Raw genomic sequence first — 14,935 nt, forward strand, 5'->3', positions numbered from 1 at the left:
AATTAACCGGGTCAATCTCGCCGGCCCTCCACAGACCGGCAGAAATTTTCTGCGGACCGATCGTTGAAGAACAGTGAAATATAGTATAATATACACTGCTTGCCCTGTATATCAGTAGCATGGAATATTGCTACACCTTGGGTTTTGGCCAGGTACTAAGGACTTGAATTGGCCACTGGGAGAATGGGCTACTGGGCTTGTTGGACCATTAGTCTGACCCAGTAAGGCTATTCTTATGATCTTATGTGAACCAAGTATAGGGCAATAAAGCCATTGTGACATCACTGATGAGGTTGGCTCTGAGGCACTGTGGAATGAGGCATTATGACATCACAATCTCAGCTCTGGAATGTTGCTATCATTGGGGTTCCGGAACCTTGCTATTCTTTGAGATGCTGGAATGTTGCTACTCTTTGGGTTTTGGCCAGGTACTAGGGACTTGGATTGGCCACCTAGAGAACAGACTACTGGGCTTGATGGACCATTGGTCTGACCCAGTAAGGCTATTTCGATGTTCTTTTATTTGATCCTGATCCATATTTCTGGCACACACAGGGCCATATCTATTTCTGTGGGACTGGGGCGCCCTTTGGTTAATACTGTAAAATCTATCCTTTCAACTATCTACAGTATCATCTAACAGTGCCGAGCTCCACATCCGTGGAGATAATGCGGTATATAAACTTAAGGTTTAGTTTAGTTCAATATATCTTATAATTTTCTTCTTTCCAAACCAAGAGGGTTTTGGTACCACTCCATTCAAACTGCCCCTCCCCTGATTGTTGGATTACAGGATTGTCATCTCCTCCAAAGCTTAGTGTACAGCTGTTTGGAATGGATTTACAACCTGTAAATTCATTTCGTTATATAAGAGAAGTTTTTTGATTCAGCGCTTTCTTTTGATTTTCAAATGTCCCAGGTACTTAAAAAGGAGTATTTATTGGTTACGTAGAATTAGATCCATCAGTTCTATTTTAGATTTCCAAGAACAACATACCTTTATTCATGCATTTGTTATATCCAGAAATGATTACAGTATTGTAATTCTGTGTATAGTTGAATTTCTTCATATTTACGTCATCTTCAAACTCTTCAGAATTCAGCAGTGTGATTTCTAAGTAAAGTAAAACTTTATGATCACACTACTCCATTATCGATACAGTTGATTTGGCTTCCAGTTCAGTTTCGATGTCAAATTGACAAGCATTTCTTTTTCACACCCACCTTTTTGTTCTTTGCAGTCTCTTGATTCTAACAGACTTGTTCGTCCGACTCCAAGATTGGCTCATTATGAATCTACACGACCTTCAACTTTTTTTTTTGTTTTTCTCTCCTTTCTTTTGGAATAATCTTCCATCTTTTATTTGGGCAGAGCAGTGTTTTTTAAAGTTTAAATCACTTTTGAAAATGCATTTTTTTTAGAAAGCCTTTCATGTTTCAGGGTAGACTGAAACTATGTTTTACTTTTAATTGTGTTTTAATTATTTATTTGAATACTGTTTTTAATTGTATGAGTGTTTTATCTGTTTGAATGTATTATCTTATTATTGGCATTCTTTTCTATGAGATATTAATTTTGTAAGCCACCTTTGACCTATTGCATTAAGCAGGGTATCAAATGAACAAACATAAGTCAGAGACACACCCACAAAGCAGAGGAGTTGGAAAGAATTCCATGAGCCATGCTCCATATTTCCCCACTTAGGTTTCAAGAGCACTTCTCCATTACCATTACCACAACTACTACTATTAATTATTTCTATAGCGCTACCAGACACACACAGCGCTGCACAGAGTCACAAAGAATAAGAAAACAGTCCCTGCTCGAAAGAGCTTACAATCTAAACAGGCAAGACAGACAAACACGATGGCATGGATAGTTAAGGGGAATGGTTAATCTGCTGGCTGGGTTGGAGGGCAAAGGGGAGTACAGAACAATGAAGCCATTGTGACATCACTGAGGAGGTTGGCTCTTATTGGTGGAATGAGGCATTGTGACATCACAATTTCAGCTCTGCTTCCCAAAGACTGAAACTCTTTACACTACTACTACTACTATGAATTATTTCTATAGAGCTATCAGACACATGCAGCACTATACAGACTCACAAAGAAGATAGTCCCTGCTCAAAAGAGCTTACAATCTAAACAGACAAGACAGACAAATAGGATGTCATGGATAAACTTAAGGGGAACAGTTAATCAGCTGGCTGGATTGGAGGGCAGAGGAATAGGGTTAAGGACTGAAAGCTATATCAAAAAGGTGGGTTTTCAGTCTGCTCTTAAACAAGGGAAGGGGCTTGACGGACAAACTCAGGTAATTTATTCCAGGCATAGGGGGCAGCTAGATGAAAGGAACAAAGTCTGAAATTGGCAGAGGAGGAGAAGGGTAATGCTAAGAGTGACTTATCTGAGGAGCGGAGTTCTCTGGGAGGTGTATAAGGAGAATGAAGCGAGCAGAGATATTGAGGGGCAGCAGAATGAACACTTGTAGGTCAGCAATAAGATCTTGAACTGTATGCGATGGCAGATAGGGAGCCAGTGAAGTGACTTAAGGAGAAGGGTGACATGAGCATAGCGAGGCTGGTAGAAAATGAGTCGTGTAGCAGAGTTTTGCACAGATTGCAAGGGGGAGAGGCAACACTGCAGGATACCAGTTAGGAGTAGACTGCAGTAATCTAAGCACAAGGCTACGAGAGCATGGACAAGGGTCCGGGTAGTGTTCTCAGAGAGGAATTTACTCCCAGACTCTCTTTAATTCAGGAAGCAGGTGAAAGCCTGGCTTTTCACCCAACTCTTCAATACATAGGGTGACTGACTATACACTCATTCTGCACCAGAACTAGCTTGCCACACAACTTGCCTTCAGTTTAACCTCCTGTTTATCCCAATGCACTCTGTACCACCCATCTTGCCCCATCTAATACCATGTTTCCCCGAAAATAAGACACTGTCTTATATTAATTTGGGGCCCAAAAGAGGCCCTAGGTCTTATTTTCGGGTAGATCTCTCCCTTTCTCTCCTCCACCCCAATTCTTCCTATTTCCTTTCTCTCCCCCACATGTGCAGGATCTTTCCTCCCCTCTCACTAGAGGTCTGCACGGGAACGGGAATCGCGGGAATCCCCTCCTAACCCATGGGACTCCCACGAGGACCCCCCTCTGGCCCATGAGACTCCCACGGGGACCCCCCTATAGCCAACGGGACTCCCACGGGGATGGAAGGCTTTGGAAGCAGGGTTCGTCCATATAATATAATGGACACGTCAGCCTTAGTAAAAGAGGGGGTTTATAAGTTAATTACCTGAACAGAAAACAAAAAAAGGATTCCACCAAAGAGATTCCACAAGGAAAACAGCAGCGCAAACACAAAAGAAACTGTGGAATTGATGATCCTGTCAGAAGTAATTGCTGCTTTTCATGGGGACGGGCAGGAATGGAGGTAATTCCTTGCGGGGACGGGTGGGGTTGGAGAGGATCCTGGTGGGGACGGGCGGGGATGGGTGAGATTTCTGTCCCCGTGCAACTCTCTACCTCTCACCCATCCCCTTGTGCAGTACCTTTCTATCCCTTCCTCCCTCTCATCCACCTGTGCAGCAGAACCCTTGCAGCTTCTATCCCTCCCTCCAATCCCTTGTGCAGAACCCTTGAAGCTTCTATCCTTCCCTAACTCCCATCCCCGTGCAGCATCTTTCTATCCCTCCCATCCCCCCCACGCTGCTGCACACTCCCCACCCCCTGCTGACCCTTTCATCTCTCCCTCCCATCCAAACCCCAACCCAAAATACCTGGAAACAAACAGCAGCACAGGCTGCATCGTGGTCTGCCCTTCTCACGTCTGGGTATTCCTCTGCTGCATCACTGATGATGTCATCAGCAACGCGGCACCGAACGGCCAGACGTGAGAAGGGCAGGCCGCGATGCAGCCTGTGTTGCCAACGCTGCCGTTTGTTATCAGGTATTTTGGTCTCGCGGTCAGGGTTTGAATGGGAGGGAGAGATGGGAGGGTTGGCGGGGTGTGTGCGGGGGAGGAGGGGGGAGCACTGCTGCCAGCAACTAGGGCTTATTTTCAGGGGTTGGACTTATATTAAGACCTGCCCTGAAAATCACGCTAGGGCTTATTTTCAGGATAGGTCTTATTTTCGAGGAAACATGGTATATGCATGCTATAAGTTGTATTATAGAAAAGCATTAGCATCATATCTATATATGTTATTTGAATGTTCTGATTTGTGCTTATTAGATGCTTCATTCCCTTTTAGTATCAATTTCTCTTATTCATTTCAGAGCAGTTAAGTATATTTTTGAAAACTGCTTCATGGTAGTCCTATTATAAAGTGTCAATTTACTGATTTTAACTTTACCACATTCGTTGTATTTATGTTTATATCTGATTTTTTTACTACTGTTATGCTGTTAACAAAATTATAAGTTTTATGTTGAATTATACCTGCTGTACATGGTCTTGGGTGAATCTCTTCATAAAAGGCGGGCAAATAAATCCCAATAAATAGATTTTCGAAACAAAATGTTGGATATTTTTCTGGTGTGAAAACAACCATTTTCTCTAATGGATTTTTGGACATCATATTAAAAATGCCCCTCCATATCACAATTTCTAAACCAGCAAAAATATATTCTGGTTATTCAAGGCTATATTGGAGTAAGCACAATGACCTGGAACAATAAAACACTTATTTGGTACCAGTGAACCACCATTCTAAATTTGTGAAAACCAGGTATTTGCGGTACAATAGTTTTCAAGTACCTTTGAACACTTACACATAATCATAAGGCTACACAAAACAAACTAAATATTAGTCTAATTTTAAATTGTATCAAACTGATTTGCAAGGCATTTCAAATTGTAAAGCAGAGGTCAACTGAAACTGCTCTTTTCTGGTTTTCTTTCTTTTTTTTTTTTATTTCAGCTAAAATCAAACCTGTGACTGAAAATCACTGCTCAGTTTTGGCTGAAACTGAAGCCAGTCCTATCTCTAAACAGGACCAACTTGCAACCCCCTCCTCACTTTCCCTTCCCTTGAACAGAGGTAGCTCTCAGATAAACCTGGAAAAAGACTTACAGGCGTGTCTTAGGGGTAGTTTGGTAATTTAGTGGTGTAACTGAGGAAGATGTGATCACCAGTCACTTCGCATGCAGTCTCTGCCATCAAAACGGCTGCCTCACCAAGGACTCTTGAGATAGATTCAAGGAGAGAGGGAAAGGGCTTTAGCTGACCCTGTTTACCCTGTGGGTAAAGCCTGTTCCTGTTCCATGGTGGGGAAGGGGAGGGAGGCGCTATGGGGATAAAGGGTTAAATTTCAGTTTCAGCTGAAAATGCATGGGTATTTTCAACTGAAATTGAAATATGGCAGCGTACTGATTTCAATACCAACACCAAACCCAAAATTCAGTCAGCCTCTATTGTAAAAGTAAAATAAAATAATAAAAGGCGATTATATATTTACAAAGGAGCTGGGCAATTCCTTTGAACTCAAACCCTCTCCTTTTCAGTTAGAGTTTATTATTCGAACATTACTTTCCTGGGCTTTGAAAAGTTGATGCCAAGTGTGCATGGGGATGGTTAGGCTTGGAAAATGCTTATTTATACAGACATTAAGAGATAATTGTGAAGTTATATACACTGTTGGAATACATTTACAGAATGGCTCCAATCATAATACCGTATTTCCCCATATATAGGCCACGGACAGAGAGATTGCGGCTGCCCTGCACCACCGGAGATTCGCCGTCCAGGGGGCTCCTGAAAAGGTACTGGGGGTGGGAGCTGCTGAAAGATGTGATTGATACCCTTCTGCAAGAGGTTTGCAAGAATGGATTGATCACCTAATGTACTGACTCCTGTGTATATGTAACATTAACTGATTTACTAACCCTCTTTTCCTAGTGGACAAATTAACTTGTAAATCAGTTCCTTAAATGTCTCTGAAAATTGACAAAGGCAGGGGAGGTACCAGAAGATAAGCCACGGCTAATACCATGGGGCGGTTTATCTTCCGGTTTTTAAACATAGGCAGCCCTTTTCTGCGGCCTATACATGGGTGCGTCCTATGCAGAGGGGTGGCCTATATGCAGGGAAATACGGTATATACAACTGTTTAATCATTTGCTTAAATGGATATTGATAAAGTGCTTAACAAATGCTGAAGACATAAAACATAATGTTCCAAACAAGCAGCTACAAAATTCTAGTGTTACACTATATTTCTGTGTACTTTCAATGCTGTTTTCACATGCATCTGGGTGACCCATTGCCATCTCTACCATACATGAATATTGAGTGAAGAATATTTTTTACACCAGGCCTCAATAAATTTGTATTAAAGTTAGGAACAAGCTCAAAAACTCTCTTGCTTCTCCTTCCAACAATATCTGCAGGGAATTTTTTATTTTTATTTTTTTTGGGGGGAAGGGGTTTCAAAGAGGGGAGGAAGGACAAGAATACTTTACCAGATCAGCAGTAGCTTTTTTAGAATGAAAGATTAGGTTCTTACCTAGAAAATCTTGTTTCTGTTAATTTACAGAAGAGTCCGCACATTAGGTGATCAATCCATGCTTACAAACCACTTGCAGAAGGGAGTCAATCACATCTTTCAACTTCTCCTCCTTCACCAGTGGAGTATAGCTCCCTCTTCAGTTTGTACCAAAGCAATCAAGCTCCATTGTAACAGGAGAAAAGAGAAAGAGCAGTATGGGGAATTTCCATGGAAATAATATACATTTTTGTTCTGCTCTGTAACTCATGAAAAAAACAATTACTAGCATGAACTTGCAACATAGATGTATCAATGCATCAATCTGCTGTGTGCAATTAGCAGTAACACATAAGGAACTCCAAACCTCAATAACTCAGTACTTTATTGGTAAGTTAAACATACATGTTTATCCAACTGACAGGAGAACAACTCCAGTTCTGGACCATAGAGCTCTCCAAACAAAGCAGGAGAATTGCAGAATGCACAGGGCGTCCTGTGTATATTAACAGAAGCAAGACTGTCCAGGTAAGAACCTTTCATTCTGTTACTTATACACAGGAGTCTGTACATTAGGTAACGTACCAAAGCAGTGCCAGATGTCTAGGGAGGGACAGATGAGCCTGCCCGCAAGACAGGAGGTCCCAAGACCTCAGACTGGTTTCTCTTGGGCTTCGCAGTGTCCACACACTTGCATTTCATGCCTTCGCTATTTGTGGACTCTGGGAGGGATTTTCTCCCTACCACTGGGCCCCCCCCCTGCGGTTCCCCAGCTCTAGAAGGCTCCGAGAAGGCTAAGCCCAAGGCTCCTAACCCTCCCTCACATGTGCCATAGCAAGCGGTACACAGATGCTCCTCGGCCAACCATCCAGTGCAAAACTGGCATGATATAGGGGTAGAACAGCCTGAGGAGTCCATCCCAATCGATTTTGAACCAAATCTAAGGGTTCTGAGGCAGATGGAAGCTTTCAAATAAAAGATCATTTGAAATCCAAGATGGCTGCCATCAGCAATTCATGCCAAAAACAGACCATGGGATCTTCCTTGAAAGTTAGAAAAACCTCAGAGAAAGGGTTTTGTGGGTAAGGGACCCTATCTCTGGCCACAGAAACAACTAAATTCAACTTTTTCAGACCCCTCCCCCCTAATTTTGCCCATAGGGAATAATGGGCTGTATTCACAATGCTGCTGCTGCCTGTGTCAACTCTGTCTTCAGCCTGACGGAAGGAGAGATAATTTTCTGCCTCGAATCCTTGTGGAACAGTCCAAATCTGGAAATCTTTGGGCTGCCAATCAGATCAGCTCCTAGAAATACAAAGGGATTCACACAGGGGCCCCACAGCCTGCACTCAAGCCTCTAATAAATCAGAAGGTGAGCAGGCTCCCAGGGGAACGGATCCCAAGCCTCAAAGTAGCACAAAGCAGGCTGACACATCAGGTACAAATGGGGGTTGCCCTGCAAGCTACCGTCTGCCTGCACAGAGTCTGCATTCTCTCCCAGGCCAGAGTAGCCTCAAATATGTATTGTAACACCTTTACAGAAGTTCATATAAACTGTTCTGAATTGACTCCCCAAGTCATTAATAGTGGTATAGAAGCATTCAATAAACAGAAGCTTTCAATAAACAATCTTAGTTTGCTTGTAGAAGGAAATACTAAAGAGGGAGCTATACTCCACTGGTGAAGGAGAAGCTGCTGAAAGATGTGATTGATACCCTTCTGCAAGAGGTTTGCAAGAATTGATTGATCACCTAATGTACAGACTCCTGTGTATATGTAACATTAACTGATTTACTAACCCTCTTTTCCTAGTGGACAAATTAACTTGTAAATCAGTTCCTTAAATGTCTCTGAAAATCACTGGCAAAAGCTAGCAGTCTTCCTTTCCAATTGCCTCTGTTTCACATGATCACCATAGCCTGGGTTTCTACCAGTCTCTGTTGCTCATACCCCCTTTCCCCCTAAACCTTCACCTCGTCTCTCTTGCTCTTACATAAGGGTCACTCTCAGGAAAAGAATGTTCTTGCGATTCCACTTCTACTGCGCTAGAGAATGACACAGGGAAAAATTTTTCCCCGTCCCCACGGGAACTCATCTTCTCATCCTGGAGAGTTCTTTTCCTATCCCTGCAAGCTTTGTCCTCATCTGAATATGCTTCAAACACTTTAAATCATAAGTGTTAAGGCAGAGCTTACAGGAATGGGGTAGTGAAAGGGATAAATTTGTCCCTGTGTCACTCTCTATATTGCACTTCCCAGCTTTGCACCATGATTCTGCTTTCTACAAATTTAAGACCAAGGTGCAGAAGTTCAGAAGTCTCGCAAGACTTGAAACCATGATACTTCCCAAACTTCCTGTACCTTGTGGCTCAAGCTTATAGAGCCCGAACTGCAGTGAAGAACTGGGAGATGCAGCTTGTGAAGCAGATCGACAAAATAAGAAAACATTTGGGGATACGAAATCCCAGACATCAGAGTGCAATTTCTAGGAGCCATGACAACCCGGCACTGGGATTTGTCGAGCCAGGTTTTAGATGAACATTTTAAAACTGAATGGATCATTAAGAGTGCTTACCTATTACAGATTCAACTGTGTTGCTAGCAGGGTAGAACGGGAGAGTTTTGGCATTAATGCTCGATAGTGCTGTAGGAGATGAACTATCAGATCCTATACTGGATGCCAGGCTAGAAGTTATACTGGATGTTATACTTGAAGCCAGTGGATTAGCCGCTGAAAAAACACTGAGGTGGCTCTGTTTAAAAGAAAATATCCATAAGAAAGAAACACACAATCATACAAATCACATGAAATTATGAATAGTAAGCATTCAAACAGGAAGTGTACCCGAGCATTTAATAGTCTCCTTATTCACCACTCCAATATTATAATATCACAAAGATCTATGATTAGGATATCAGTTAGCACAGCAGGGTTAACAAAAAAAAAAAAGGGGGGGGGGGGTCTGGGTAATTTCCTAATGAAAAGTACATAAGTTATTATTAAGATGACTTGGGAAAATCTACTGCTTATTTCTAGGATAAGAACATAAGCAATGCCTCCGCTGGGTCAGACCTGAGGTCCATCGTGCCCAGCAGTCCGCTCACGCGGCGGCCCAACAGGTCCAGGACCTGTGCAGTAATCCTCTATTTATACCCCTCTATCCCCTTTTCCAGCAGGAAATTGTCCAATCCTTTCTTAAACCCCTGTACTGTCCTCTGCCCTATTACGCCCTCTGGAAGCGCATTCCAGGTGTCCACCACTCGTTGGGTAAAGAAGAACTTCCTAGCATTCGTTTTGAATCTGTCCCCTTTCAACTTTTCTGAATGCCCTCTTGTTCTTTTATTTGTTGAAAGTTTGAAGAATCTGTCCCTCTCTACTCTCTCTATGCCCTTCATGATCTTGTAAGTCTCTATCATATCCCCTCTAAGTCTCCTCTTCTCCAGGGAAAAGAGACCCAGTTTCTCCAATCTCTCAACGTTTGAAAGGTTTTTCATCCCCTTTATCAGACGCGAAACTCTCCTCTGAACCCTCTCGAGTAACGCCATGTCCTTCTTAAGGTTCGGCGACCAATATTGGACGCAGTACTCCAGATGCGGACGCACCATTGCCCGATACAATGGCAGGATAACTTCTTTTGTTCTGGTTGTAATACCCTTCTTGATTATGCCTAGCATTCTGTTTGCCTTCTTAGCGGCCGCTGCGCACTGTGCGTCGGCTTCATTGTCATGTCCACCATTACCCCCAAGTCCCTTTCTCGGGTACTCTCATTTAATAACATCCCTCCCATCGTATAGTTGTACCTCGGGTTTCTGTTTCCAACATGTAATACTTTACATTTCTCAACGTTGAACTTTATCTGCCATCTCGTCGCCCATTCCCCTAGTTTGTTCAAGTCCCTTTGCAATTCTTTGCAGTCCTCTTTAGTCTGAGCTCCACTAAATAGTTTGGTGTTGTCTGCAAATTTTATTATTTCGCACTTCGTTCGTTTCTAGATCATTTATGAATATATTAAATAGCAGCGGCCCAAGCACCGAGCCCTGACCCTCCTCCAGTCCAAGTAGTGGCCCTTCACTCCTACCCTCTGTTTCCTACCCGCCAACCAGTTTCTGATCCATCTATGTACGTCTCCTTCCACCCCATGGTTCTTCAGTTTCCGGAGTAGGTGTTCATGGGGCACCTTAAAACATAGAAAATGACGGCAGAAAAGGGCCATAGCCCATCGAGTCTGCCCACTCTATTAACCCTCCCTAACTACCCTCCTAGAGATCGCACTCTTGACGGCAAAGGCTTTTTGGAAATCTAGATATATGATGTCTATGGGGTCTCCTTTGTCGATCCGTTTGTTAATTCCTTCGAAGAAGTGAAATAAGTTCGTTAGGCATGATCTCCCCTTGCAGAAACCATGTTGGCTGGTTATCAGAAGTTAGTTTCTTTCAAAATGTTCATCGATTTTTTCTTTTTTTTTCCAAATCTTTATTCATTTTAACATATACATCAAGTGTACATTAAAATATGAACACAACATATTACATTATCACTTGATAATTCCATAACAATATATACCTAAAAGATTTATATCCCCCAGTGCTTCCGCCATTTTCCCCGGAACCGAGGTCAGACTCACCGGGTCTGTAGTTTCCCGGTCACCTCTTGATCCCTTTTTAAAGATGGGTGTAACGTTGGCTATCTTCCAATCCTCCGGGATCATGCCTGTTTTCAGGGATAGATTGCAAATTTGCTGCAGTAGTTCCACTATCTCCTCCTTTAATTCCTTCAAAACCCTTGGATGGATTCCGTCCAGACCCGGGGATTTGTCAGTTTTTAGTTTTTCTATCTGCCTGCGTACATCTTCAAGGCTCACTTCCATGGATGTCAATTTTTCTCTTGATTTCCATTGAAGAATTGCTCAGGTTCCGATATGTTGGATGTGTCTTCGTTTGTGAATACAAACGAAAAGAACATGTTAAGTCTTTCTGCCACTTCTTTCTCCTCCTTCACCACTCCCTTCCTGTCTCCGTCGTCCAGCGGTCCCACCTCCTCCCTAACCGGTTGCTTCCCTTTAAGATATCTAAAGAACGGTTTGAAATTTCGTGCTTCCCTGGCTAGCCTCTCTTCATACTCTCTTTTGGCTTTTCTAACCACTCGGCGACATTCTTTTTGATACTTCCTGTGCTCTTTCCAGCTCCCCTCAGTTTTGTCCTTTTTCCATTTCCTGAATGAATTTTTCTTATTGCCTATCGCTTCCTTCACTATTTTAGTTATCCACGCATAACATCTGTTTTACTCTTCCACGATCTTGCCAGGTATTTGTAACCTGGATTAGCCACCACTGGAAATAGAATACTGAGCTTGGTGGCCCTTTAGACTGTCCCAGTATGGCAAAGCTTATGTTCTTATTATTTATTCTCTGATTTCCAAAGTCTCCGTGTTTTTTTTGTCTCTGATCACCAGAGTATGGAGTCAAAAATGTTGATAAAAAATATACTGGCCCCAGCTCCAAAATAAAATTTTAACATTATAATGCTGTAAATGTATCATTAGATAGCTATAGCTCGGTATACATCTTTATCCTGGATCTAAAATTATATTCACCAGTTCTTTAGATCCAGAACAAAGATATGTAGATATAGATATTAAACTTTAAAGCCCAATACATCGGAGCTGGAGTCAGATGACAGAAAAATAGAGGAGTCAGAAACTAAGGTTTGGTATAGCCCTGCTGATCATTGTAGTTACAATTTGAAAACAATAAAGACAGTCTTTACCATACATTGGCCAACGTTCTTCACACAACCACTGGCTGAACCACAGTATGTAAAAAGGAGAGGGATAAATGAAGGTATGAACAGGTCTGTACACGACATCATCATTTTACAGCAGGGGCGTTAAACTCAATCACATAAGGGGCCGAAATCTAAAACTTAGGCCAAGTCATGGGCCAAATTTTTTATTAAGATACTTAGGCCTCCTTTTACAAAACAGCGATGGCAGTTTCTAGTGCAGGGAGCCGCGCAGAATGGCCTGCGCTGCTCCCGACGCTCATTGAATTCCTATGAGCGTCGGGAGCAGCGCGTGCCATTCAGCGTGGCATCCCGCGCTAGAAACTGCTATCGCAGTTTCATAAGAGGGGATTAGTGCGCGCTAAATGCGCACCTTAATACAAGTATCCCTTATCCCCCCTCTTCTACAAAACCATACTAGCAGTTTTAGCACAGGGAACCACGCTGAATGGCCCGCGCTGCTCCTGACGCTCATAGAGCTCTTATGAGCATCTGGAGCAGCACGGGTCATTCAGTGCAGCTCCCCGCACTAAAACCACTAGCAGTTTTAGTAGAAGAGGCCCTAAGTCTTAGTAGAAGTATAGGGTTACAACACCGGCTCTGGCAGGATACACATTTCAAATCTGACATATTGTAATTGCAAGACAGAAAATAAAATGATTTTTTTCTACCTTTTGTTGTCTGGTCATTATTCAGATCATGTTATTGGGCAGTCCAATCTTGCTGCTGTATTTTGTAAAAGTTGTATATCAAATTACAATAATCCAAGTGTGTTAATATCAAGGATTGTACTATTAATTGAAAGACAGCAGAGTCAGTCAAAATATGATTTAATTCTTCTCAATTTTCAGAGAACTTTGAACACCCTATTTGACACCTGTTTCACTTGATGTTCAAAAGATGACTCCTAGGATTTTTAATTAATTTTCCGATTTGTAGGGAATACCTTTAATAAGTTCCTTATTAGTTAGTTGACTAAAATTGCTAACTATCACCATAATTTTTTTTCCCCTATTAAATTTTAGTTTAATTTGACATGCCCAGTTCTCCATTATTGTTAATCCATTGCTAATTCTATTGGTCACTTGGGCATTATCACCTTTAAAAGATTTCTAAAACATAATATCATCTGCAAATATAAATGGGTTGAAGCCAAAAGAATTCAGTTTAAAGCCCAGTGTTAAGATAGGCAATAATGGTGAGCCTCAACAAATTCCTTAAAATGGAATTCAAGTCAATGAAATAATTTGATTTGTCTTTACCTATGAATGGTTTTTAAGAAAACCTTGTAGCTAACCGATTTAGGGCAGGCACTGTTCCCTTCAGCAAGGATCTAAAGTTGGCCACCAATCTACCCAGCGCTTACTGCAGGGTATAGGCCCAACTCACTCCAGCGTCGACTCACTCCTCTTAATGTGCGACCACAAATCCCAGCAGCGGCCCCAGCCCCAGCCCCATTGTCTTCTCACTCTTCACCTTTCTGGCTCGACCAGCTGATGCGACGCTGATGGGTAATAAAAATGTCTGCCACTCACCGCAGGATCGAAAGCTGGCCGCCAATCTGCCCGTAATCACTCCAGCGTCAACTCTCTCATGATAGCGTGCGACCACAACTCCCAGCAGTAGCTCCGGCAAGCCAGCTTCAGTGCAAATTGCTAATTGTCTGGGGGGGGGGGGCAAATTTTATGACACCGCAGGCCAGATTTGGCCCGCGGGCCAGAGTCTGACTTGTCTGCTTTACAGTGAGTGCATGTAGTGAATGCAGTGTCTCTCTCAGGAGATACACAGCTCGCTGCAGTTAATTCCCCTATGCTTTTATCCTCACCTCCTACATTTCTCTTCAAATCAGGGTCTCATGAGGCAGCCAGAACACTCGACCATTTGTAGCTCTCTGCAACTCTTCTCTTTTAAATCTGTCGATCCTAGCACGCCCAAGAGCAAGGTCTTCACATGTTGTTTCCAGTCTCTTTCCTCACTGGTACATCAGAAGTTTGCACATTACAAATTTAACTTATTCCAAAGGGAAAAGACATGGGATCATTCATCAGCCCCTTTCTCGTGCCCTCTCCAGAAACGTTGGCATGAACTCAATCTCTTAACTGAAATAAGAGGTTGTTAACTACCGTGTTCCCCCGAAAATAAAACCTGCCCTGAAAATAAGCCCTAGCATGATTTTCAGGGTAGGTCTTAATATAAGCCTTACCCCAAAAATAAGCCCTAGTCACCACCAGCAGCATTTCCTGCCCTCCCCCACTGCCCCCTACTGACACTGCCATCTCTCCCTTCCATTAGAACGCCGCCGACCGCGAGATTGATATACCTTGCAAACGGCAACATCGGTAAAAATTTAATCAGGCTGCTTTGCGGCCTTCTTTTCTCCCTCCTGGGTGCTCCTTGTGCCGCATTGCTGATGACGTCCCGGGAGGGAGAAGAGAAGGCTGTGAAGCAGCCCGATTAGATTTTTGCCAACGATGCCATTTGCACGGTATATCAGTCTCACGGTCGGCGGCGTTCTAATGGGAGGGAGAGATGGAATTGTCAGCGGGGGTTCGGCTGCGCAAGGGGGGGGAGATAGAAAGATGCTGCACGGGGGGGGGGGATGGGAGGAAGAGAGGGATTGAAGCTTTACAAGGATTCTGCAGCACAAGAAATGGGATGAGA

The 14,935-nt window shown here is 42.9% G+C and overlaps 1 protein-coding gene across 4 annotated transcripts in view; it reads right to left on the reverse strand.

Moving 5' to 3' along the window:
- UNKL (unk like zinc finger) overlaps nucleotides 1-14,935 on the reverse strand; it is a 154,178-nt gene that overhangs the window by 45,812 nt on the left and 93,431 nt on the right. For all 4 annotated transcript variants that reach the window (XM_033963272.1, XM_033963271.1, XM_033963273.1 and 1 more), the window contains one exon: nucleotides 9,069-9,246. In XM_033963272.1, coding sequence (XP_033819163.1) covers nucleotides 9,069-9,246 — 178 coding nt within the window. The remainder of the gene's footprint in view (nucleotides 1-9,068; nucleotides 9,247-14,935) is intronic.

The sequence above is a fragment of the Geotrypetes seraphini genome, chromosome 11 (genome assembly GCF_902459505.1).
Source record: "Geotrypetes seraphini chromosome 11, aGeoSer1.1, whole genome shotgun sequence".
Lineage (NCBI taxonomy): Eukaryota > Metazoa > Chordata > Amphibia > Gymnophiona > Dermophiidae > Geotrypetes > Geotrypetes seraphini.